We start from the raw sequence: 24674 nt of genomic DNA, 5'->3' as shown, positions 1-24674 counted from the left end.
CTGGAGCCGAATGAACGGAGCCAAGGGACGGTGACCTCGATCTCTTTCTAGATGTCGGCTCCGATGGTCTGATCGGAGCCGACCCAGAAATCTCTAATGCCTCGGCTCCAGCCGGAGCCGAGGAAACCACAGATACTGCAGTCAAAGTCTCATCGGCTCCTGCCGCAGCCGATGAAGCAGTAGGCTTGAGCCTTAGGCCTCGACTCTGAAGCTGGAGCCGAGGTCTTGGAAGCCTTAGAAGGTTTCCCTGATGACACAGAGAGGGAACCTTCAGGCTTAATTAAACCCCTCAAAATGAGTTTATTTTTTCTCTCCTGCAGGACTCTAGGGCTGAAGCCATGGCATACAGCACAAGAGTCCTGCAGGTGTAAAGGTCCCAGGCAATACACACAAGTGTGACCGTCTGTCAGAGACATTTTCTGACAGCACGAGTCACACTTCTTGAAGCCTGAGACCTTTGTATCCTTGGACATACTCAAGGACCCTAAGTGTAATCACAAACAGAAAAAAAACACACACACAGATTACACTGATAGGGGTTCAAAGGGAATATTTAAACTAAAGGTAATTAAGTTAAAATTCCCTAATCAACACATACACACCCTAAGGATAGGGAAGGGAGGGCCCGAAGGCCTTAGGGAAAGAACTATAAGTTCTTTAGAAAAAAAGGGGGCTGGATAAAGGATATGAAGGGATAATATCCACTACACTAAGGGGAAAGAAAAATACACTAAGCTAGCTTAATTCTAAAGAATTTAAACTAGTCTAACTTTCACTAACCTAGAGCCGGTAGAAAACACACCTCGATCGCTGTAGCGGCAAACGAGATCTGAGGTAACTCATGCCTAGCATTGTGGGATATAAGGGGAGCCTCGAGCCGGTGGAACCAACTCTCGAGCTTTTAGAGTGGCCGAGTCGGAGCCGAGGTCGGCTCCGAACCCATCCAGCAAGAATGAAGGCGAGATAGACAACTTAACATTGAAGTATTTAGGAGTACGGATTAAAAATGATTCTGGTGTGGGAGCTAAGGATGTGGGAAGAGACTAAAAAGATAATACAAAAACTGAAAAAATGGGAGCTCTGTTATATGGGTATGGATAGTAAGATACAAGCAGTCAGAATGTTTTTGGTCCCTTTAGTCTTATACACAGATTATGCATAGGTTCATAGATACGTACACTAGGCTAACAGCCCTGCAGCCAATGCAAGCTTAGCCCAATAGTGTTCCCAGTCATCTGGCTTACCAGATGTTAGTTCCCTGTGCCCCTATCTAGCAATGCAACTGAAGTGATCCCGGGGTGAATTTCCTATTTCCCATCCACTCATCAAGATTTCTCTTGAAGAGGGCCAGTGAGGTGGTCTGCTTGACATGAATGGGGAGTTTATTCCAGAGTATTGGAAGTCTCTGGGTTATGAACCTGTCCCTCCAGCAGGTTCTGTTTAACGTGGTGATAAGGTTGAGGTCTTTGGAATGGGTAGCACAGAGGGATTGGGATTTTTTCAGATGAAGCATGTCTAGCAAAACTGAATAAGGCATGGCTCTGTGTGTCAAGCAGAGATCGCCTCTAAGCAATGTGATTGAAGTGATCCCCAGGGTGAACTGAGACGGAGTAAAGTTTAAGTCTATCTGCATAAGGCACGTGTTTGAGTCCCAAGATCCTTAGTGAGGAACTTATGTGTCCTTTCCAGTTGTTGGAGGGGTCTAGTGAGGTACATGTCAAATGGGGCATTGCACTCTATAATGAGTCTGATGAGGGCTGAGTAGAGAGATAATGACGACTTCTTTCCTGGATGAGAACCCTTTTGTGATGAGATGTGCCATGTAGGACTTCCTAACTAGTGGTGACATGGTTGTCAAAGAAGAGACTATCTACCTGTTTCCCTAGATTCCTTATAACACCTTCAGAGTTAAGTGGGTTCATATGGTAGTTTCTGGGCACCTTGTTTTTCCCAAAGGGAATAACTTTTAGTTATGTACTCACCATAACTTCAGATGTTTGGGATCCATCTCGCCTACATTCTGAATGATGGGTTCGGAGCCGATCCCTCGGCTCCGACTCGGCACGCTTATGCCAAAGAGCGAAGTCTCTTATTGGCTGAGCTTACTATATCCCAGGATGCACCACCACCAGTCCCCCAGATCTAGTTTGTCCGCATACATGCACACATGCATACCCTGCTTATATAACATCGTCAGATGAAACAAGATAAAAACAGTGGAGCTCAAAACCGTTCAATCTCTTCTGATCTGCAAGGCAGGGGAAGGAGGGTGGGTATCAGGAATGAAGCGAGATGGATCCCAAACATCTGAAGTTATGGTGAGTACATAACTAAAAGATGTTATGTGATCCTATCTCGCCTACATTCTGAATGATGGGACAGCGTCCCTAGCACCTGAATCCTGGGTGGCTCACTGGAAAACACTCCTGAGTACCGTGGAACCAAATGATGCTCGTCCTTTAGATGCCACATCCAATTTGTAGTGGGAAATGAAAGTGTGCGGGTTGGACCAAGTAGCCGCAGCACAAATTTCCGATATAGCGAGCTTGGAATGAAAAGCTATAGAAGTAGCCATAGCTCTGGTAGAATGAGCTTTGATAGATGATGCAAGTTGCTTATTCAAGAAGAATAGGCCTGAGTTATGCAATCTCTGATCCATTTTGAGATTGTAGCTTTTGTGATGGTTTGGCCCAATTTATTATCTGAGAAGGACACAAACAACTGGTCTGACTTACGGTTGCTGAGTCCTGTCTAAATAGAAGCGTAATTGCCTGTGAACATCCAATTTATGGAGAGTGTATTCTGCTTCATTAGAGAATTTTGGAAAGAAAACTGGTAGTTCTAGAGATTGTTGAAGACAGAAACTAGAGCAGACCTTTGGGACAAAGGATGGATTAGGCCTAAGTGATACTCTATCTTTGTGGAAAATCAAATACGGTGGTTTAATAGACAGGGCTTGAAGCTCTGAGACTCTTCTTGCCGAAGTAATAGCCACTAAGAATGCCGTTTTCCAAGACAGATATTTTAATTCGCATGTAGCAGCCGGTTCAAAAGGGGAGATGTTAATGCACGAAGCACCAAATCAAGATCCCACGGAGGTGCAGGATGAAAAACTGGTGGTCTTAACAGACTCGCACCTTTAATGAATGTTTTGCATAGTCTGCTGCTCATCAAAGGAGGATCCGTGGATTCATGGAATTTAGAGATAGCAGCTAGTTGAACTTTAATAGTTGAGACAGAAGATCCCTGATTAAACAGGGATGTTAAGAATTTCAAAACCTCTGGGACAGGAGCAGTGATAGGGTCTAAGCCCTTGAGTTGAGCCCAGATAGCAAACCTCTTCCACTTACTGAGGTACAATTTGTTAGTGGTGGGTTTGTGGGCCAAAGATAAAATGTGAACAACTTCCGGGTCTAGTGTGTGACTTCTAACTAAGGTTGGAAGTGGAGGAGCCAAGCTGTCAATTTCAGAGATTGAAGGGACTGATGCCAATGTCCCGACTGATGGATTAGCAAATCCGGATCAGGTCTAAGGTCCACGGATCGTCCACTGCATGCTTTTCAGGTAAGGAAACCATATCTGACGAGGCCAGTATGGGGCAATCAGAATCATTGAAGACCCTAGCTGAGAAGCTTTTGAATAACTTTGGGAAGGAGTGGAATTGGAGGAAAAGCATAAAGTAACCCTGTTGGCCAAGGTTGTGCTAGAGCATCCATGGCTGGTACTTCCTGATGTGGAATCAAGGAGAAGAACCTTTGGCACTTGGTGTTTTGTGGAGTCGCAAATAGGTCGCAGCACGGCTGCCCCCATCTCTTGAAAACCTGGGCTGCTACTGTGCGGTTTAGAGACCATTCGTGAGGAGAGAGAATTGTCCTGCTTAATTTGTCCGCCAATACATTTGACTTTCCGGGATGTGGGTCGCTACCAAGAAGCGGTTGGTAGCTACAGCCCATTCCCACACTCTCATGGCCTCTCTGCAAAGGGGAACGATCTGGTCCCTCCTTGTTTGTTCAGATACCAAACCACCAACATGTTGTCTGTGTGGATGGCGTTGATGCCCTGAGGAAGAAACTTGTGTAAGGCCTGTAGGGATAGAAGTACAGCCCTCATCGCCAGCACGTTGATGTGGAGAAGAGCTTCGCGCGATAGCCAGGAGCCCTGAACTAGCCTGGCGAGACAATGCCCCCCACCCTATCTGGGAGGCATCTGTCGTCAGGGTAACCACTGGAGGGGAGAACAAAGGGTTTTCCCTGATCCAAGTTGGATGTCTGAAGCCACCAGCGAAGGTCCCTTTGCATATTTCCGTAATCATGATGTGATGATTGAGGGAAGATCTTGAAAGGACCATTGAGTTGACAAGAGCCACTGAAGAATCCTCATGTGTAACCTTGCTAGAGGAACTAAAAGTACCGTGGCAGACATTGAGCCTAGAACCTGTAGGACCATCCTGGCTGGGGCTTTGGATCTCGAGATCAGAGCTTGAACTTGGCCCTGTAAAGTTCGGATCCTTTCGCAGGAAGAAAGACAGCATCAATCTTGAGTCTATCTCTGCTCCTATAAACTTTATGCGCTGAGAGGGCAGCAAGACAGACTTTGACCAATTGAATGTAATCCCTAGGGAAACACCCAGGAGATGGTGGCTTTGAGGTTGTCCATAAGTAGATGCCTGGTGGTGGCAGTCAGGAGCCAGTCGTCGAGATAGGGAAACACTTGGAATCCAAGACTCCTCAGGTGAGCCGTCACTACTGCCAAACACTTGGTGAACACCCTGGGGGCTGTGGTGAGACCAAAGGGCAGAGCACAAAATTGGTAATGACTGACTCCCAGGCTGAAGCGCAGATACCTTCTGGACGCCTGATGTATCGGTATGTGATAATAGGCGTCCTTGAGGTCTATCGAGCACATCCAAACATCCTTCTCCAACAACGGGAGAATGGATTGCAACGTGACCATTCGGAATTTGGATTTCGTGACGGATAGGTTCAGTCTGCTGAGATCCAATATTGGTCTCAGGTCCCCTGTCTTTTTTGGCACTAAAAAGAACCTGGAGTAATTTCCTGATCCGATTTGGTCTGTGGGGACCGGTTGGATGACTCCTTTTTCTAGCAGCTTTAAAGCTTCTGCGGCTGCTATTTCCCTTTGACTGGGTGGTGGGTCCGGGATTCTCTTGGACGGAGGGGGTGAGTATTTGAATGGGATGGTGTAACCTCCGGCAATTATCCGAAGCACCCATCTGTCCTGAGTGATTGACTCCCAGGCTTTTAGGTGCTTGGCAAAACGACACCCGACTGGCTCCGGAGCAGCGCAGCCGGGCAATCCCTCATGTCGGGTGGGAGGCTGAAGAGCCACAAAAGGACTCGCGGTCTCCAGAATTGCGGGCCCTCTGCCGCCTCTGGGAAGGCGTCTCCCTGAAAAATTTCCCGCCCTCTGCCTCTGGACGGGAATCTTCCTGCTGTTGGGAGAAAAACTTGCGAGATTTTGAACCACATTTTCCCTCCTTTGGCCTTGGGGTAAGGCCGAAAGGGAGTGGAATAACGGGCCCCTACGGCAGATAACGTTTTCCCTCTTGCTCACAGCGGTAAGGGTGTCTTTCACCTTGGGTCCAAACAATGAGGACCCATCAAAGGGAGCGTCGTGAAGGAAGACTTGAAGGCCTCCCAAGAACTGACACAAGCGGAGCCAGGCTTGTCTACGAGAGCCACGCCTGTGCCTGCCGCTCTACCCGCCTTCGGCCGCATAGGAAATGAGCCTCATGGACGAGTTAGCAATTGACGAAGGATAGCCAACTGAGAGCTAACGGACTGGGCTAGCTGCTCAGGTAGGTTACCCGAGAGGGAATCTGACAACTCCTTGACCAGATCCCTCTGAAGCCTGGTAAAATGTGCCAAATAATTCAGAGACCTTAAGGTAAAGGCCGCTGAAGTCAGGGTGCGCTTCCTGCACTATCCATACTCCTAGACTCCTTATTAGGAGGATGGATGGACGTTGAAGCCTCTGCCACGCCCTGTTGTGTAGCAGATGCCACCACCATGGCATCTACAGCCACGCCTTTAGTAAGGAACTCCTTCTCGGGGAGCAGATAAGAATTTGTTTGGACGAGAAGGGACTGGTTCCACGGTATCCGGATGTTCCCACGCCTTCGACAAACTAAATCCAGAAGCTCGTCAAGGCGGAGACACCCAGGAGGCGGAGGGCTGAGCCCCAAAGGCCTTGAGGAGCACTGATTCGTCCGCAGAGGGGGTTTGGACATCCAGCCGCCTGTTTGTTTGAGGAACTCTCAGATGTCTGCAAAGAAGACATCATCCGAGGATGACTTAGGGGACCCCTCCGCATCATCCATATCAGTGTCCGATGTAATAGACTCGGGAGTCCACGTGCTTCCTCTTGCACGATCTCTTCCTTGGGGTTCCTCTGAAGACAACTCGAAGAACCCTCACGAGGAGGGGAACCGCCACTGGGGTAACCTCAGGCCTCGGGGCTCCGCTGGCTACGGACAGGGGAACTGCCAAAGACCCAGTCTCCACGCCCAGGGAAGGTGCTGGTAAAACCGAGAGATGGTCAAGAGGATTTGGCCAAGGCACTCCTCATGGCCCTGAAAGCCGGACCCCAGAATCCTGGGAGTGTCCGGTCTCGGAGCCATGATGGTAGACGGAAGTCCCGCAGCCGAAGCACCGAGGGAGGCTCGGAACCAAAGCATAGGTCCCAAACATCACCCTCGGGTCCAGCCGAAGAAGTCCAGTACCAAACTCGGACCCGAGGGCCGGGTTGGAGTAAGGGTCGGAGCCGACCCTGAGATCTCCACCGGCTCCAAGAGCACCTGCTCACGGAGCCGGGCAGTCGGAGGAGGAATGGCAATGGGTGGGGTCATGGTCATCGGCCCGAAGCCAACTGGGTCGGAACCAAACAAATTTTGGAAGACTGGGGACTGGAACAGTCTTTGGAGCACCCTGTCTATATCAGAATCCGACATTCTCAAGACCGAGAGGAAACAGAACGGGTTCGAGAAGACCTCTCCTCGGCCCCAAGGGACTAGGGGACCGGCTCGAGGCGACTCGATGAGAATCGGCGCCGAGGAAACACACACACCAGATTCCATCGGTGCCGAGGTAGACTTCGCGCCGAGGAGGAAGTGTCTGAGCTGGCAACCCTTGTCGGCTCCGAGCAGTGGAGCGGCGAAGGTGACCCGCCTCGATGCCCCAGCCATCGGCTCCGAAGCCCGAGGAGTCGATACTGGAGGCATCGAGGCAGACGTTCGACCTCGGCTCAAGTCTTGGAGCCAAGGAGAGGCCTGCCTAGGTCTCTTGGCAGTCGGATCCGACGGACTGGTCGGAACCAAGCCCTTTTCTTTTTGGCAGGAGCCGGAGAGGAAGACAAGGCTTCTTCAAAAGAGGGTTTAATTAACCCTTTGAGAATCAATTTATTTTTCCTCTCCTGGAGGACCCTTGAGGAAAAAGCGTGACATACGCTGCATGACTCCTGCAAGTGCTTTGCCCCTAAACAATATACACAAAGTAGATGGTCATCAGTAACAGACATCTTAAAAGCACATTTAGAACATTTTTAAAGCCCGAAGGCCTAGGGGTTTGAGACATGATGTTAAACAATTTCTGACAGGAAATTTAACAACTGTAGATTCGCTTGTGACAAAAAAACCCAAGGCTTACAGTAATAGTGTAAAACACAACCTTAGCTGTAATAACCGGGAACTTTAAACCACTAAAAGCTTCAGTTATAAAGGTTGACCGAAAAGGCCCTGGATTGTAAGGGGGGCCGAAACAAACTCAACCCAATCACACACAACAAATTTCACTACTCAAACGTACACAAAGGCAGCAATAGCCGTTAAAACGGCTGTTGTGCTATAAGAGCAAAAACTGACAGAAAAAGTAGTTAATAAAAGCTACTCAGCCCAGCCAGCTCGAGACCACGTCTTTGCAGGGAAGCGGCAAACGAGATCTGGGGGACTGGTGGTGGTGCATCCTGGGATATAGTAAGCTCAGCCAATAAGAGACTTCGCTCTTTGGCATAAGCGTGCCGAGTCGGAGCCGAGGGATCGGCTCCGAACCCATCATTCAGAATGTAGGCGAGATAGGATCACATAACATCTATGCATTTTTTGGCGTTGAGCCTAAGGCCACGGTTTTGGCACCAGTTGTTGGTTTCAGTTAGGCTTTTTTGTAGGATGTCAACATAAGCTTGAGAATCAATAATAGTTCCCAGTTTGCAGTCATCCGCGAATTTGGTTAACCAGAGTCTCTTGGTGTTGGCTTGAGCTTCACAGAAGTAGATACCAAACAGCAGGAGAGGACCCAGACCTGATACCTGTGGGACTCTACTTGTAACTGCCCGGTAGTCAGATTTGGAGTCAGCTACTTTCACCATGTGAGTTCTGTCAGTGAGCCAGTTGGCAGCTCATCTAGTGATGGCATATTATAGCATATTTTTATCAACTAGAGGAGAAGTTGTGGACAGCAATTAATAAAGAGCTGAAGGACTTTATCTGGGAGGGGAAGATGGCAAGTGGGATAAGATGATTCTTCCAGTAGAACAGGGCGGATTGGGATTACCCAATTTGAAAGAGTATTTCAGAGCTACACAGTTAAGGCTCCTGTACACACCACAAGCAGAAAACTATAATTCAAAGTGGAAAGAGATTATGTTGAAACAGGGGGGAAGCTCAAGAAACCAGGAGAGACTGGGATTTTGGAAGCAGTCCTTTAAGGAGAATAACAAAAACCATATGGAATTTTTATATCCATAAAGCAGCAGAAAGTATTCTAAGAACTGAGCCAACATGGGAATGGAGAAAGGAGATTTTGCTGACAAGGATGACTGCAATTAGGGATAGACAATAAGTGGCAAGAGGGGGCTGGAATTTACTACAGAAATCTAGCAAAGGAACTAAGGTATTGGGAACAAATAACTAGAGAGGGAAAGGTAATAGAATGGGAAGAAGCAAATAATTTATATGGACTGCAGGTTAGAGATCGTCTTCCCTTATCAAGGACTGATATCGAGGTACAGGCAAAGAGAAAGAAATATGGGGGTCCTAAATGTAAGACCAGCACTGGTAGAGTTTTTAGTAGAATCTAGAACAGAAGCTGCCATTAAAAAAGGAATAATTAGTAGAGCATATAAAATATTGCATGATAATTTACAAGAATAAATCAGAGGAGGTTAGAAAGGATTGGGAAGAGAAAATGGATAAGCAATTCACAAAGAAACCATACGTCTCCCAAAAGTTCAACACAATCTAGAAGAACTAGGATTTTTGCTTGAAAATGTTTACACAGGATATTTTTATACCCAAAGTAGACTCCAGAGATGTTTTCTTCAGGTAGACAGCAAATGCTGGAGGCATGATGGGGAAGAAAGAGGTACTTGGGAACATATTTTCTGGGAGTGCAGTAAGTTGGCAGACTTTAAGGATTCCCTGTGGGATGCATTGTCGGAGATGCTGGGTGGGTGGACTGGTGTAACGAGGGAGATGATTTTTCTGAGCTATGATGCCACTTCTAGGCAATTCAGATTCTGTAAGGCCTTCCTGTATCTAATTATGGTGACTGCCAAAAAAACAATTACTAGAAAATGGAAATCAGTATCTAATTTAACTATATTAGAAGTACTGAATATAGTAACAGAAAAAACAACTGGAATTGAGATCTTTAGAAAAGGGTAGGAGCAAACTACATAGAAAAAATGGGAATTGTGGAAACAATACATACAGGGGGAGGAATGTGGTTTAAAAGAAGGCAGGACTTAAGTGAGCTGTGTAATTTTTGTCTAAAAATTATTGGGTAGACTATAACTGGTGTATAATGTCTGCAACTGGGAGTGTGTCAGTGTGGTTTGTGATATAAAATGCTTGCAACTAGGACTGTGTCAGTGTGGCTCATTTTCATTTACATAAATTTATGAATGCTTATGTCATGACAGTTTAATAAAGATGTTTCTCGTTTAAAAAAGGGGGAGCGGAAATTTAATAATTTATGTAATGTTGCTTATGTTATATGACATATAGCAATTTATGTGAAGTATAATGTTTGTTAATGTGTTAATACAGTTTGACTACTTTTGTATAAATGTAAATTTGCCTATGTCACAAGTGATAATTCAATAAAGGTGTGTTTATATATTAAAAAGACCCGATCCCCAAAGTTGTAGACTAGTCTGGCACACTGAGTTTGATGAGAGGGAAGCTGTACTGCCTGATTCCATAGAATAGATAATGTGCTCTGTGGCAACCTTGCTATGTGAATCAGTGTCCATGTATGTTCCCTGTGAACTCCAGGGTTTGTACTGGGGAAGGTTTACATTTGTCGCAGATCACTGTAATTCCTAGGCTTGAGCAAAGCTGAAGAGACAGTTTCTGGCCTGGACTAGAACAGGCCTCATAGCAGCAGTGAGGAGCCAGTCATCTAGATAGGGGGAATGGCCAGAGCCCTAGCAGTCTGAGATGATCTGCAACTACTGCCATGTATTTAGTGACCACTCAGGGAGTTGGGGTGAGGCAAAAAGGGCAGGGTCCTCAATTGAAAATGAGTGGCTCCCAGCCCAATGTGAAGAAACTTTCTGGAGCACTTGTCTATTTTGATGTGATAGTGCACACCACAGAGGTCTACTGAGCACATCCAATCATCCTTCCTTAAAAGAGGGAGGAAGGACTATACTTGTAACCATTTGAAACTTTTGGTGTTTGACATATTGATTCAGATTAGGTCCCTGTTCTTGTTTGGCAAAAAGAAGAATCTCCGAATCCTTGCTGGTCTTATGGGACATCCTCGATGACTCTTTCCCCACAGCTTTTTGATTTCTATCACTGCTGCCTTCCTTTGAGAGGGTGGAACACTGGGAAGTTTCTTTACTGGCAGGGGTGAAGAGAGGAAGGAAATTTAATAACCTCGGTAATGACTGTCCACACCCAGACATCTTTGGTGATGGATATCCAATGCTTTTGAGTGTAGAGATAAGCGCCCCCTGTCTCTCGCCGAGTGCAGCAGTCAGGCTGCAGTTCAGGAGTGTTAATAATTCTTTCCTGTGAAAGGACCTCTGAAACCTTGAATCTATGGACTTCCTCTGCCACAAAGGCGATGTCTGCTGACAGAATACTCCCCCTTTGCCTTGGGGAGATCTATCCCCAGAAGAGTCTTGGGAGAACCCTTTGGAATTTTAAACCACATTTTTACCCCCCTTTTGGTTTCTAGAAAAGGCCCTCTAGGGGGTTGAAAAAATATATTTACAGCAGAAAGTTTTCCCATCCCTCTTGCTCCGGCAGAGTGCATGCTTCACCTTAGGGATGAACAAGGTCAATCCATCGAAAGGCGCACTGATAAAAGAAGCCTTAAAGGTTCCACAAAATCACACAAGCGCATCCAGGCATGCCTCCATAGGGTGATGCGCCTGTTCCTCCTGCTACTCTAGAAACAACTTCCACTGAATTGTAAATCAGTTGCATGGAGGCTTTCAAAAGAGACTGAAGGGTGGGCCAGTTGAAAATCCACATTTTTTTTCTGCTTTTGGCAGACGGGGACTTGGACAGTTCTTTTGTCAATTCCCTCTGAAACCTTGTCATATGAGCCAAGTAATTTTGTGATGTTACAGCAAAGATAGCTGAAGCATATACACACTTCCCAAATCTGTCCAAGGCCTTAGAATCATTAGGGGACATCCAGAGAAGCTCTCCTCAGTCAGCTCTTTTTTAGTGGCTGCGGCTACTATCATGGCATCCACTGCCAAGCCTTTGCACCAGTGAGCAGTCTTTTAAGGCAACTAACTACATGTTGAGTTTTCTGGGGATCGGTTCTGCGATATCCAGTTCCTTCTATGCCCGGCAAGAGATCAAGTCTACCATCTTATCAGCTGGGGGAATAAGGCAGGAAGTAGCTGAGCTGGCATCAAAAACCTCAAGGAAAAACAGACTGGCCTGAGAAGGGGCTTCAGAAGACCAACTTCCTTTCTGTCTCAAAAGTTTGAGAATCTACCCAAATGAGACGTCCTCGGGGGGGTGATGTGGGGGACCCCCTCCCCTTCATCAAAATTCAGGTCTTCTGCCAAAGACTCTGTGGGAAATCAATGTTCCTCCTTTTACACTTATGCTTCAAAAATGCTTTCATGGGAGAATGTTCTGGAAAAAATTTGGAAGCCTGAGCGGAATCCTGAATGAGGACAGTCTCGAGGCTAGTGTTAATATTCTGTCTCAGTGGGACTGACTGTGCAGGATCAGAACTCAGGGCTGACAGTTGTGGAGCGGATGGAACCAAAGGAAGGTGTAAGGATGTCCAGTCTCCTGTCTTGAAGAGAGCTCTCTCAACTGATTCAAATGCAGAAGCTTAAAGAGAACCCAAAACCACTCTGGCAGGAGTTGAAGGTACCACACAGAAATGAGGAAGGGCACCCAGACCCTGCCCACAGAATGGAACTAGAGTCAAGCTATCTAGTGCTCCAAGAGAAAAAGGATGTCTCTAGAAACTTCGGAATCAAACCCCTGCCCCCAGACACTGTGCTGAAGCTTCATCTCCAAGATCTGTCCAACTCCAGGAATTGGGAACCAGATGGGTCAGAGAAGACCATGGCTTTGGATATGGACAATCCTGGAAATCTCGAATCCAAGGTTCCTGGAACCAGATGGTGGAGTGAAGAAGCAACAGACACAGGCAAGGGAGAGTGTTCAAAGCTCACAGGTCCAATGGGAGATGTAGGAGAGAGAACTCTCAACTGTATTTGAGTCCTGAGAAATTTCATCATTCTAACCACATCAACTTATGATAGACTTCTGGTACATCTAAAGGAAGATGTAGGAGGAGGTCTAAAAGCCTTGCATACAGGTCTCTCAGGAATGGAGAACAGTCTAGGGAAGACTGACTCCAGAGAAAATTCGATGCAACCTCATGGGAGTCCAAAGCAGGATCCAAGCTCTCAAAAGGACTCCATAATGCCCTGTCATGCAGACAATCGAAGCTTCAAAAGATGCCAGTTACCTCAAAGGGTAACAAGTAATATGCAGGAAACTGAAAAATGCAGGGGATAGAGCCCGGATGGTTGCAGACAATGAACCTGACCACCAGATGGAAACCTGAATGGTGAGTACATAACTTCAAATCCTGGTTAGGATATTCAGCCATGCGCTGGCCTCCCTGACGCCTCAGAGAAACTTATCTTGGGCGCCCATTCAGAAGAAAGAGAAACTAGGTCGGAGGTTTGCCCATGCTCTCGGATGCAATGATCTTCAGATATTGACCGGATAAATGGGCATAGATGAAGCCTTGTTGGCTGCTGCACCCTTATCTTCTCACCAGATCCTAGTGCTGAAGAAGTCGAGGCAGATACTGAGGATTTGAATGGCCAGAAGCTTAATGGAAGGGCCTCCTGGAAGGACAGTAGTTCCGGAATGTACCGGTGAAATCCAGCTGATAGTGAAACTTTTTCTATTGGTGGCCCAACAAGGACTGAGTGTTAGGAGATAAAAATTTAGTTTTCTGGAAAAGACCAGCTTGTCCTGTTGCAACCAAATTGCTTTGCGTAAGACAAGAAAAGAAAGTAGGTTAAGCCTGCTGGCACGAAGGTTTTCATATACTTAGGGAAGAAAACAGGAGGGGTCCCAAGGAGGAGACACTTGTTTTATAGAAACCCTTTAAGAAGGAAGCACTGGTTGGTGGCAAGGGAGGAACGCATTGGCTTGAAATAAAGTAAGGAGGTTTAGCTGATAAAGCTTACTTTTCGAAACTCTCTGCTGGGATGTAATGCTACTAAAAAGGCTGTCTTGTAAGACACTAATTTGAGATCCACCTGTAAGGGATAAACCTCTTTGAGGACTCGGCCATAGAAGGACAAAGAGCCGTCCCAAGGAGGGTGAGAAATTTGCTTTATGAAAGAGCGAGAAACTTTAGCCTAAGACTGCATTAGTATAATTGAGCTGGACATAAGACCTGGAGAAGGAGACACTGGTGTCAGGGTGAAGAATAGCCAGGTTCGAGAACTTTGACAGAGTGGTTGGCTCCGCAGGTAAAGAGGAGAAATTAGGAAAATTTGTGGGATATCCAGAGGAACCGTGAAGGTTAGAGGCCTAAGAGAGCGCCCACCAAGAGAGGAAGCGAGAAGGCTTCGCAAACTTTTCAGGTTCCAGAGGAATAATACTAAAATAGCTCTAACCGGAAGGTGAATACCGGAGGAACCCAGGCAGTGGAACCAAGCATGAGAGCGATCATGAAGACCGGGGAATTTCCGAGGATTCAGGAACTGATGTGGGATATCAGATGGAGAGGAGGATCGAGAAATGGAGTATTCACCGAGAGAACCTTTGGGAAACCCAAGCGTCGATGGCCGTCCGCTTCAATGACAATGAGAATCATGCTCTGACCCACCCACAGAAGACCGGGAATGACCCAGGCACCGAGGAAATGGTGCCAGGAAGACCGGAAGGAAGTGGCTGCAAAAGTGGATTGGGGTCAGGGTGAGGGGAGGTAAGAGACAAAAGCTTATGCACTTGGTGTTTGAGGGAGAAGTGATGGCCTCGCCCCTTGAGGCGACAGAGACCTTGTTCCCTGTGCAATTTGATCGCACCTGGAGGTTGGCGAAGAAATGGTGCAATGGCCCGCAATTGTTCCGAGCATGAGAAACCGACCTGGTGCATTGAAGCGACCCAGAGCACTGCCCACCATTCAAGAACTCAACACCTCGACAAGAATCTAAGACCTTGTCCCGGCCCAGGACTTTGATGTACGGGAGAAGTGACATATTGTAGAGGCCCGTCGCAATTGTTAGTTGGGGAAGAAAGACAAAAAGTGCTAGCATCGCTCTCCAGCGGGGAGGACCTCCCCGAACATTGATATGCAGTAAGGCTATTGATCTGTCAGGATGAAAGGTGGGGAGAGTAAAGTAAGAGGACTGACCCGAAAAAGGCGGACTGTAGAGGCAAGGGGAATAAGTGAGGGTACACTGTGGGCTGCACGGGAGTGAGCCATGGACCCTGGAGAGAGAGAGCAACTTGCACTGGAGAACATGCCGCACCTATGGGATGATGTACAGGAGAGAGCAAGGAGGAACCACTGAAACCAAGAGAAGGCGCAGAAATGGAGCATGGAGCAAGGAAGCCCTGAAAACATGAAGCCATGGCCCCTTGGCCCCTAGGACCAACTCCACATGGAACCCCACATGAATGGGAAATGGTCACAAGAGACTCGTGCATAGATAGAGAGCCAGTATGCCCAGGGAGAGCTCAGAACTCCCCTGAAGCTGCAGCCCCGCCACCACTTAAGCTACTTTGGTATGGCTGACTTGTTGGGTGATTTGTCATGCCCAGAAATAGAGCAAGATGGTGACTGGATGGCAGCGAGAAGGAGAGATAACCTGAAGCCAGTGGTCCAAAGAGGATAGATCTGCAAGCCTCACCCCTGGGTCAAAGGCGAGCACTACCACTTTGCAAAACCCCTGGGGAGAGAATAGATTGTAGAGTGACCATTCGAACTCTTTGGTACTGACTGGCTCCCAGGAGAGAGCGAGAAACAGGATGGCTCTTGTTGGGTTAGTTTGGTGGTAGTAATGAGAACCTTGAGACCTACCCTGATGATGTGGTCTGGCCTGGGGAACGAGATGGATGGCTCTGTAGAGTGACCCCAATTTCTGAGACCATCTTAGGGTGACCCTTTGGTGGTAGAGTTGGGGGACTGATTCTTCTGAGGGTGTGAAGGGGCAGGAATGCGACCTCCCCTAGAACTCTTTGAGAACCCCTGGTCTGGGATCTATATTCTCTCCCAGATTTTAGCGGTGCCCCATACCCTTGACTGGCGGCCTCCCTTGAGCGGGGCAGTCGCCAACGAGGGATCGGACTGTATAAGGTGGAGAAGGTTTCCTGGAGCATCCCTGGGGGAGCCCCTCTGCCTTCATAGGGCTAGTCCCACCTAGCTCCCTGCCCCTGGAACGGACCGACTGCCCAGAGAGCAGAGGGGCAACCCTCAGGGTCTCTGCGCCCAAGTCTCTTCTTTTCCCTGAGAAAGTGGCCTCTGCCAAAGCTCTGGCGGCCAGAGAAGCCCAGTCCTCCTCTCTCACGGCAGGACTGGGTTGTCCGTCGAACTACACATTCGCACTCCAACACTGACTCAGAATCGGGGCCTGGGGTGAAGAAGGGCGGGGTGAAACGTAGCCGCCACGGCCCTGAGCGAGCCCAGTTCTTCTCGCCTGGGTGGCTGCCCCGCCAACGGGTCTTGCCAAACAGAGGGGAACCATCAAAGGGGCGCTCGCAGCCTGTAGGACTGCTCTCAGCCAAGACTTTGGGCGGAGACCAGAGCCTGTCCCCGCACGCAATGATCCCCTCCGAGTTGGCCTGGCGCCCGTAGCATGGAGAGCCGATCGCCCTAACATGTGACTGACCCAGAGTGGCAGCCATTTTGGTGACGAAGAATTCGTCGGGCCAATCCATTGGGGATTAAGCGTACCTCGCTGCATCCGCTCGGTGGACTGGATGGAGCGGGGAAGAACCAGTTCGAAGGTCGCCCGTGGCCACTCATCCATCAGGTCCATAAGCCATCATCCGGTATTCCTGACTCGGTGGGTGCCGAAGGGGACTCTCCTGATTCTAGCGCCATTTTTGGGGCATGCCATCAACATGTCCGTTACAGAGTCCCCTTTACCCAATGGGTCCTAAGGGGCTAGCGGGCTAAGGACTTATGTGGTCTTTTGGGAATTGGCTCCACGGGTGTCCGGTGTCCGACTGTCCTCTGGTGGTCCCGGCAGCAGGACACGCCCGGCAGGGGGGACATGTTCCAGGTAGACGTCCCCGCTTCAGTGTGGGGTGGACCGTGGGACTGTCTTCCCTTCCTCTTCTAGCCCCAGGGGTTTCATACGAGTGTCCTGGTCGTGATAAGCCAATTCCTTCGCCTCCTCCTGACCTTGTCAGCCTTCCCTCCCAATCAGGGGAGTCAGTGATTCAGGAATTTGCTGCGAGGCACCTCTGGTGGGCTGGGGGAGTGAGCGGAGCAGGGGCTGCCGAGGAGGGGTCGCAGGGGGAGTAACAGAACGGGATGCTGTGGGGGCCGGCCGATGGAAGCTCCACCAGCTCAGTGGGAGCTCAGCCCAGTGCAGAGGGAGCTTTGAACAAGCACCTCTCACCCGGGGCTCTCCTCGGAACAGAGCGAGTGGATCGGCCACAAAAGCCGCTACAAGTGGCCGGCGCCCGGCCACATGGATCGAGCCCGGCGCTGAGCGATGATCTCAACCGGCCAGCCGCGCTCTCGGATCCGCAGTGACAGTGCCCTCCGACGACAGAGGGCGCCCCCAAGGCCGAGACCGGTACCTATCCTCCCACCTCCCCCGCCCGCTGCCGGTCTCGACGACAGTACCAACCCCTCCCGGCACCAACGGAAGGGGGCCCGACCTCGCCCAACCCCTCCGAGCGGGGAGGCTCCGGGATCGGAAGCGGGCTTTGAGAATGAGTGCAGCCTTGGGGGAGGTGTTGAGCGGAGCACCCAGAGCACTCTTCGAAGCATTGCTACCCCCGTGAACTTTCATCCGAGAAGGGCAGCAGGTATCGAAAGGAGGCGGTGACCGAGATTGCTCAGGACCCCTAGGCCTGCCTGCCGTGCCGACTGACGCCCTCCTCAGGCCCCGACCTCAGAGAAGCACACAGAGTCGAGAGCCAGGAAGCTAGCTGAAGGAGGAGAGGTCCGGGGATCTGCTCATCGGCTGGCTTGCCGGGCTTCTCCTCTCGGCCCGTCAGGAGTCATCCCTTCGCTTGGTCCCCGGGAGTTTGAGTCTCAGGTCCAGGGAGGTCCTGCTGAGGGAACAACTCAGGAGGGGGGCAGGAGGGGGGAACAAGAGCAAGGGCGCAGGAAGGGCGGCGAGCGGAGGCTAAGGAGTGAGTCCGGGTGTCTAAGGAACCCGCCTAAGACCAGCTTGACCTCCCAAACAGTGTTCTGAACAACAACAAATGACCAAGACAACAATCGACAGTGGTGTTTCTAAGAAGACACTAACACACCGAGTGTGTGAGGCTACTAGAGAAATATGGCCACTCGGAGTATTTAGTCCAGCTAGCTAGTCTGTCAAAGTCACCAGTTAAGTAAAAGTTACAGAAAACAATAAACAAGCAAGAAACACACACCTCACACACATAAATACGCACCAGCTTAGGAGGAATAAAAATTAAACAGAAAAAAAAAAAAATAAAAAAAAAATAATAAAATAATAGGAAACCCAAATACACAAAAAAAAAAAACAAAAGAAGCAAAAAAAAAGAATTAAAAAAACAAAATAAACAATAGCTGAGAGGAGAAACAAGAAGATAGGGGAGGGGGAAAAGAGAGAGGGGCATTGCATGGTGAGGGAGGGAGGAGCTTGATGGATGGCTAGAAAAAAAACTATGCCGGTTCGGATCCGATATCGGATCCATAACCCACAGGTTGCAGACAAATGAATATCCTACTTCAGATTCATGGCTTCCTTCGAGGAGTTCTGGATCAGACAAAGGTCGGATCCAGAGTGTCTGACAGATCCAAGGACTTAGGAAGTTTTGCTGATGGAGTAGATGACAATGCAAAAGGAGAAGAGCAGTCAGGAAATCGCTTCCTTTCTTCATTGCCCTTCTCCTTAGGCTTATCATTCTTGCCCTCCTTGCTCATATCCAAGGGCCTCTTCCAGGATGGGGACTTCTTGAGAACCTGAAGCAGATTTTACCGATTCTACTTGGGGGATAAGACCCTTCAAAACAACTTGTTTCGGCACTTAACTGCCCAGTGGCCAAAAGCCATCCAAATGGCACAATCTTCCTTGAAATGAGAAGTTTCCAAGCAATATATAACCTTGGCATGAGAGTCAGAATTTGGCATCTTATGGCCACAAGATAAACAATGCTTGAATCCCATAGGTTTGTCCACCATAATAGCGCTCAACTCAACACAATAACAAAATAAAGATCACTGGGAAAAAGACAGAAAAACTACCAACAATGGTATGTAGAAATAGCCTGACAACAGAACACGTGTACCGAACCCAAAATACCAAAAATGTTAACTATGAAGATACTACATAGCTAGTATGAAGGAGGGCACTAAAAAGGCCAAAATGAAACTAAATGAGTATTTATTTGTTAAGGGAAGGTGACAGAAAGGAAAATACATGACTACTCAACCAACAACCAAAAAGATCAGCAGCAAAATAAGCTAAAGTACGTATCTGAAGAGCCCAAGCCAGCGATCCACGTCTGTTCACAAAGAGCAGCAAATGGGATCCAAAGTAATGTGGGGGACTGGAGAAGATTATGGGCAAGGGGGAGAGCCTGAGCTAAGGATCCTAAGTCTAAAAAAACTGGTCAAAGTCAGATCGGAGACCCATACATTGAGGAATGGATGGAAAAGACATCAGATGCCAAGGTTCTTAGCAAAATAAATGAAAACGATGACTTAACTGAGAGGAAGAAGAGACAGACATCATCTCAGGAAGCCAGCAAATAAGATCTGAGGTTATCTAGGTACCTGGTACACAATGGGAGGAACATTCTTAAAGTTACTTGAGGATGGAGCACTAATGCTGCAGATTATAACCTTGCAAGCAACTCAAAGACCTAACAGCCAGAGTGGTTGGTCTGAATGAATAGCATCAGAAAATTTCAACAGGACAAAAAAATAATCAAAAAAGTCTATATGCTTGGTCAGACAGCAGCAAATCCAAATTTATGGGTATAATTCATAATGTTACAATTCCATGTCCTAAAAACTTTTTTCCACGAAGCGACTTCATTCATATATCATAGAGTCCAACAGCAACACACGTGTGGATACCCACCCATGTGTTGATTTCCTACTAATCACACTCCAACAGAGGCAACTGATAAAAGGAACAAAGTCTGGTGAAGCCTTGGCAGTCACTCTAACTTCTCACCAAGTAATGAATGTCCTTCAAATGAGCTGCTAAGAAAGGAATGAACCTTCTTATCAGGTTATGCTGTTATAAACCAGCTGGGAGGAGATGCTGCTAAGACACTGGAGACCTAGGACAGTAGTAGACAGAGCATGCTTGCAAATTATAAATGCTCAGGCAAGAAACCTCTAAAGCAAATAAACAGCATTTAAACATAAAAATACTGTAATGCAGAACACAGCTTACTTGTGTAGGGCCTGCCATATGCAGACTGCAGCTAACAGCAAAAACAGGCACAGCACCACTGCAGCCGCAATTCCAATTTTCACACCTATAAGAGAAACAATGTTACAACAAAGGTAGATACAATTCTCCACAAAATTTCTACCAATAAATGTATACTAAAAACACAACTGCCTATCTCCTTACATAAAAAATAAAAAAATGCATTTCCATAAATAATATTAAGAAAGGAAGGGGTGCATACAACGCAAAACTGGAAATATCACAGAATGCTTAACAGGGTGGCATTAAGTTTTCTTGGTAAAGGTTATGCAAGAATGACTACCACTGCTAATGGAAACTGAAGATGTGTGAAAATGTACAACTTGGCATGAAGTATGAAAAGGATAAAGGACATCTGACAACAGTGAATGGAAGGGAAAAAATTCAACTGCCTCATTAATCATATTACACAAAAGGAGAAATTTCAATAAGCATATAAAACAAAGTACAAACATATTAATTTCAACAAATACATAAAACAAGACACTTAGACAGCAATACTTAAATACTAAAAGGAATAAAAGTGACAGTTATAATAAAAATGAAATTCACTGCAATGTTAAAAGATATGTCAAAACAACTTCCCTGTGCTTGGCTTGGACACCTGTGACTTTTTGGACTGCTTCCAAAACAAAGCTGATACAAGTATTTTTTGCACTTCTTCTCCCTCTCTCTCTCTCCCCTATTTAATACTTTTGTGCTGCATTTATTGATTTGGTTGAATTTATCACTGTTTTTCAGCCTGTGCTTGTTAAAGAAATGTTTGCTACTCTACTGCTCTTAGGATGTTTTAACAGTACTCTGATATTTCCTAACCTCCTCTGATACAGCAAAAGCTGTTCTGAGTTTGCCAAAGTTCTCCTGAGTCTGCCAAAATATTTCTAAGTTTGCAAAGTTTTTCTATGTTGTTATATTTCTATGTTGCACACTTTCTGTATTTTGTAACCATTTCTCAGGCTTAGGGAACTTATTTCCAAGGATTCCTGATACTGCAGGAATTCTGACTTTTGTTGTAAAGTATTTTCTACTGCATTTATGCTCAAAACCAGTTTGTTTTACACTAAGAGGGTTGTTTTGCACTCAACAGAGAGCTAAATTCAACCCATCCAAGCTGGAAATTGCTGGTGGAAGGTTTATTGTGTGCTTATCTGACTGCCTGAGGGCTTAACTGTGTAAAAGTCTTTCATCCTCTCTCTCTCTCTCTCTCTCTCTCTCTCTCTCTATATATATATATATATATATATATCTCCATTTTTTTCAGAATGTCCACAGATTGCTGGCTGAAGGATGCCATTTCAGAATGCGAAGACGGAACACAAAAATAACTGTCTACAATAAGAGCTTTATGGCGAATGGTTCTCTCGTTAAAGTGGGTACAGAACCGGCAACGGGGGACATCGTGGTCTGGGCCTAAACAAATGATGCAGTAAGATTGGAAGTCTTGGTGTGGGATCAGCTTTCCAAAGGTGAGCCAATTGTTAAATTTTTTGGACATCTGTTAGTGCAAGAAAAAAGGGTTCCCAATGGGGTACTTAGCTTTAGACGTTTTTAGCTGAAATTCAAACTCTGGTAGCGACCGACCAGCACTCGAGTGAACTGCTTCTGCTATGGTTCCACGGCAAGAAAGACTGGTGTAATGATGTTGGCTGCTTTGCTTTATAGCACTGAAGACCTGAAGTCAGACTAGAGACGACTGCAGCCGACCCAGAAAAACATTGACTCTGGTATTTCGGCCGGCTGAGGGCTACCACAGCAGGGATAACCCACAGGTGATGACTGCAACAATGAAACATGAAGAACATCCACAGTTCAACAAAAGCAATGGATATCAGATGCTATAAACACACACACACACCTGTGTGAGAGTCTGTTTTATAACATCGAATTACCAGAATGTCAAAATATAAATGGAGATGCAATGTCAAATGCATGAATTTTCAACAGTCCTTAACAGGATGTAATATCAAAAAAATATAAAGTGGACATCAACTCATGCACCAGAAGTGATACAATCATCAAAAGAACTAAAGCACAACAGAAGTGTAAAAAACTGCCATAGGAGAAAACCAAGATCCTCACATACCATGCTACACAGGATAACCACTTGTCATAAAATTTGCTAAACTGCATACCTTGATGTGTTTATAGTGCCACATAACCTAAAGACTGTACCACCAAGACCATAGGCAATAGAGACATAAGACAGATTACTGACATGTGCCACAGAAACAGAAGCAGCACGCAGAAGTTCATATATGGCAGATCAAGCAAAGCAGATGATTCACAGCCTCAGAAGCATTGCCATGGCCATTACAAACCCCTGGACAGAGTACTCAGACTTCTTGTTGTTGTGTCTTTCAGCTTTTCCCGGTTAGGGGTCGCCACATCGGAACTCCGGTCCGCTAATGATTGGCAGTTGATTTTTACGTGCTGAGTTGCCAGCCCTAACGCACAACCTTCAACGAAGGTATGCCCATTCACGCATGTCTCCATGCAGAAGACGCTCTAGCTGAGAGTTGAACTGGTCAGTGTCTTACTGTGAGGCGACAACGCTACCGCAGCACCACCACCATCATGGATACAAAGTACTCAGACTTATTTTGCAAAATATTTTGAAAGTGTAAACTCTGTTCCACTAATTTCCTTTTTTTGGGGAAGATGGACACATCTTAATTCTCATCTCTTCAACCCTATTCTGTTCTTGAACTAATATACATATGACCTATACATATGACCCTTCTCCCTAATAAGCAGAGTAGCCACCTGTGCTATGCTTGGAGTTTTGTGTGCAAGGCAGAAATATGTCATTCAGTAGGGACACATTTTAAAAAGTGATAGGGAAGAGTTGTGGGAATCGTGCAGTGTTGATACTCCTTGTGTTAAACTTGTGTGGCTTACCCAGGATATGTCAATCTGCAAAGTAACACACCAAATCACGACTCTTTGAAGGGAAGTTACCACTAAACACAGAATACCTCCAACACCTCATCCCCCTGCAAAAAAAAAAAAAAAAAGTAAGAAAAACTTCACCTTTAAATGAAATTCAGGAAGCTTCTCATATAATGTTGACAATCCTAATGCTGTGCTTTCTTACCATATTCTATCTAAAATGAAAGAATCAACCCTTGGATATTTGCCCTGATACTTTTCATGGCAGCAGTTTTGAAATCACAGAAAACATATTTCACATTAGCAGGTAGATTTTTACTAGTTAATCCAACAACCCCTACCTTCCATAGGTAATTATAAGGCTTTAAACAACTTCTCTGAAAGTCTGTACAACCACAGTAAGTTACAAACCTCTGTATACTGTACAGCACATCCTACATGTGGCACTTTTTGTTAGGAACATCCCATCCATTAGTCAGACAATGGTGACTATGAAGGTTGCCCTCTGTTGGGGATACCAGTACACACGTCTCTAAGGCTTGATCTGTATACTTCTACACATCAAACAGTCCTCATTTTATTGGAAAGTCAGCCACATCTACACTTTCCAGTGGAATGTCATTCCCTATTCTGGTGTTTAGGTGTTTTCTCCTAATCCTGTGACCCTTCTGCAAAGAATAGTTGTGTAAAATCTTCCATAACCATAGATGCCTTTCTCTTCCATGTTGCAGTATTCTCGTATGTGGGATCCTCCGTCTCAGGTGACCCGAATGTCCAGCTCATACAAAAGCTTAGCCTGGCTGCTGTAAGGTGTGTGGGATATCACACACAGGGACCATAAATCGTGGGCCATAAATGTGACTAATGCATGCACAGACCTCAGAAATGAATGCCTAGTCGGACAACAGTCTAAGGTCAGCTGAAAAGATGCCATCCAGATAAGGAAAAAAGTCCTACGGGGGTAGGAGGGAGGGAAAGAATACTGCAACATGGAAAAGGAGGACTTAGGATTTTACACAACTATTTGACTTCCTTCTGTTCTCATGTTGCACTATTCTCACATGTGGAAGAGTACCAAAGCTCAACTAGTGCTATGGGTGGAGGAAGATGATGCAGTCTCCAAGAACCCTTGTGGGATGACTTTAGCAAATCTTGCCCCAGCTCTAGAGATGCAATCCAATTTGTAGTGTTTAGTGAAAGTGTGGAATGAGAACCATGTAGCTGCCTCTAGAATGGTAGCTACATCTAAGCCTTTAAGGAAAGCACCTGAAGAGGCCACAACTTTGTGCACTTACACAGTGTGAGGTAACTGTCTTCCATGGAAGGAGTAGCAGACGGATATAGTTCTGGAGATCCATGAAGATATAGTCTGTTTGGATACAGCTTTTCTCAGAGCTCTGGGGTGAAAGGATACAAAGAGCTGGTTGGAATTTGTGTTGTCCTCTGTCTTATCCAGATAGAACCTAAGTTGCTTGTGAACATCCAAGGAATGGACCACTCTCTCAGTATCATTTTGTGGTGAGGGACGGAAAGAAGGTGGGTAAATGAATAGACTGGTTAAGGGAAAGTTCATTGACCACTTTAGGCATGAAAGAGGGTTAGTACGAAGAGGGATCTTATTCTTATGAAAAATTAGGTAAGATGGAATAGCC

The 24674-nt window shown here is 46.6% G+C and overlaps 1 protein-coding gene across 1 annotated transcript in view; it reads right to left on the bottom strand.

The window, feature by feature from the left end:
• The window catches only part of LOC122814351 (discoidin, CUB and LCCL domain-containing protein 1-like), a 1191124-nt gene that overhangs the window by 154696 nt on the left and 1011754 nt on the right, over positions 1–24674 (bottom strand). Inside the window, exon 9 of the mRNA XM_044086940.1 lies at positions 20095–20179. Within this exon, the coding sequence (XP_043942875.1) occupies positions 20095–20179 (85 nt within the window). The remainder of the gene's footprint in view (positions 1–20094; positions 20180–24674) is intronic.

This window comes from Protopterus annectens, chromosome 1.part1 (genome assembly GCF_019279795.1).
Source record: "Protopterus annectens isolate FY-2018-M chromosome 1.part1, PAN1.0, whole genome shotgun sequence".
Taxonomy (NCBI): Eukaryota; Metazoa; Chordata; order Ceratodontiformes; family Protopteridae; genus Protopterus; species Protopterus annectens.
This window is presented reverse-complemented; position numbering and strand designations above follow the sequence as displayed.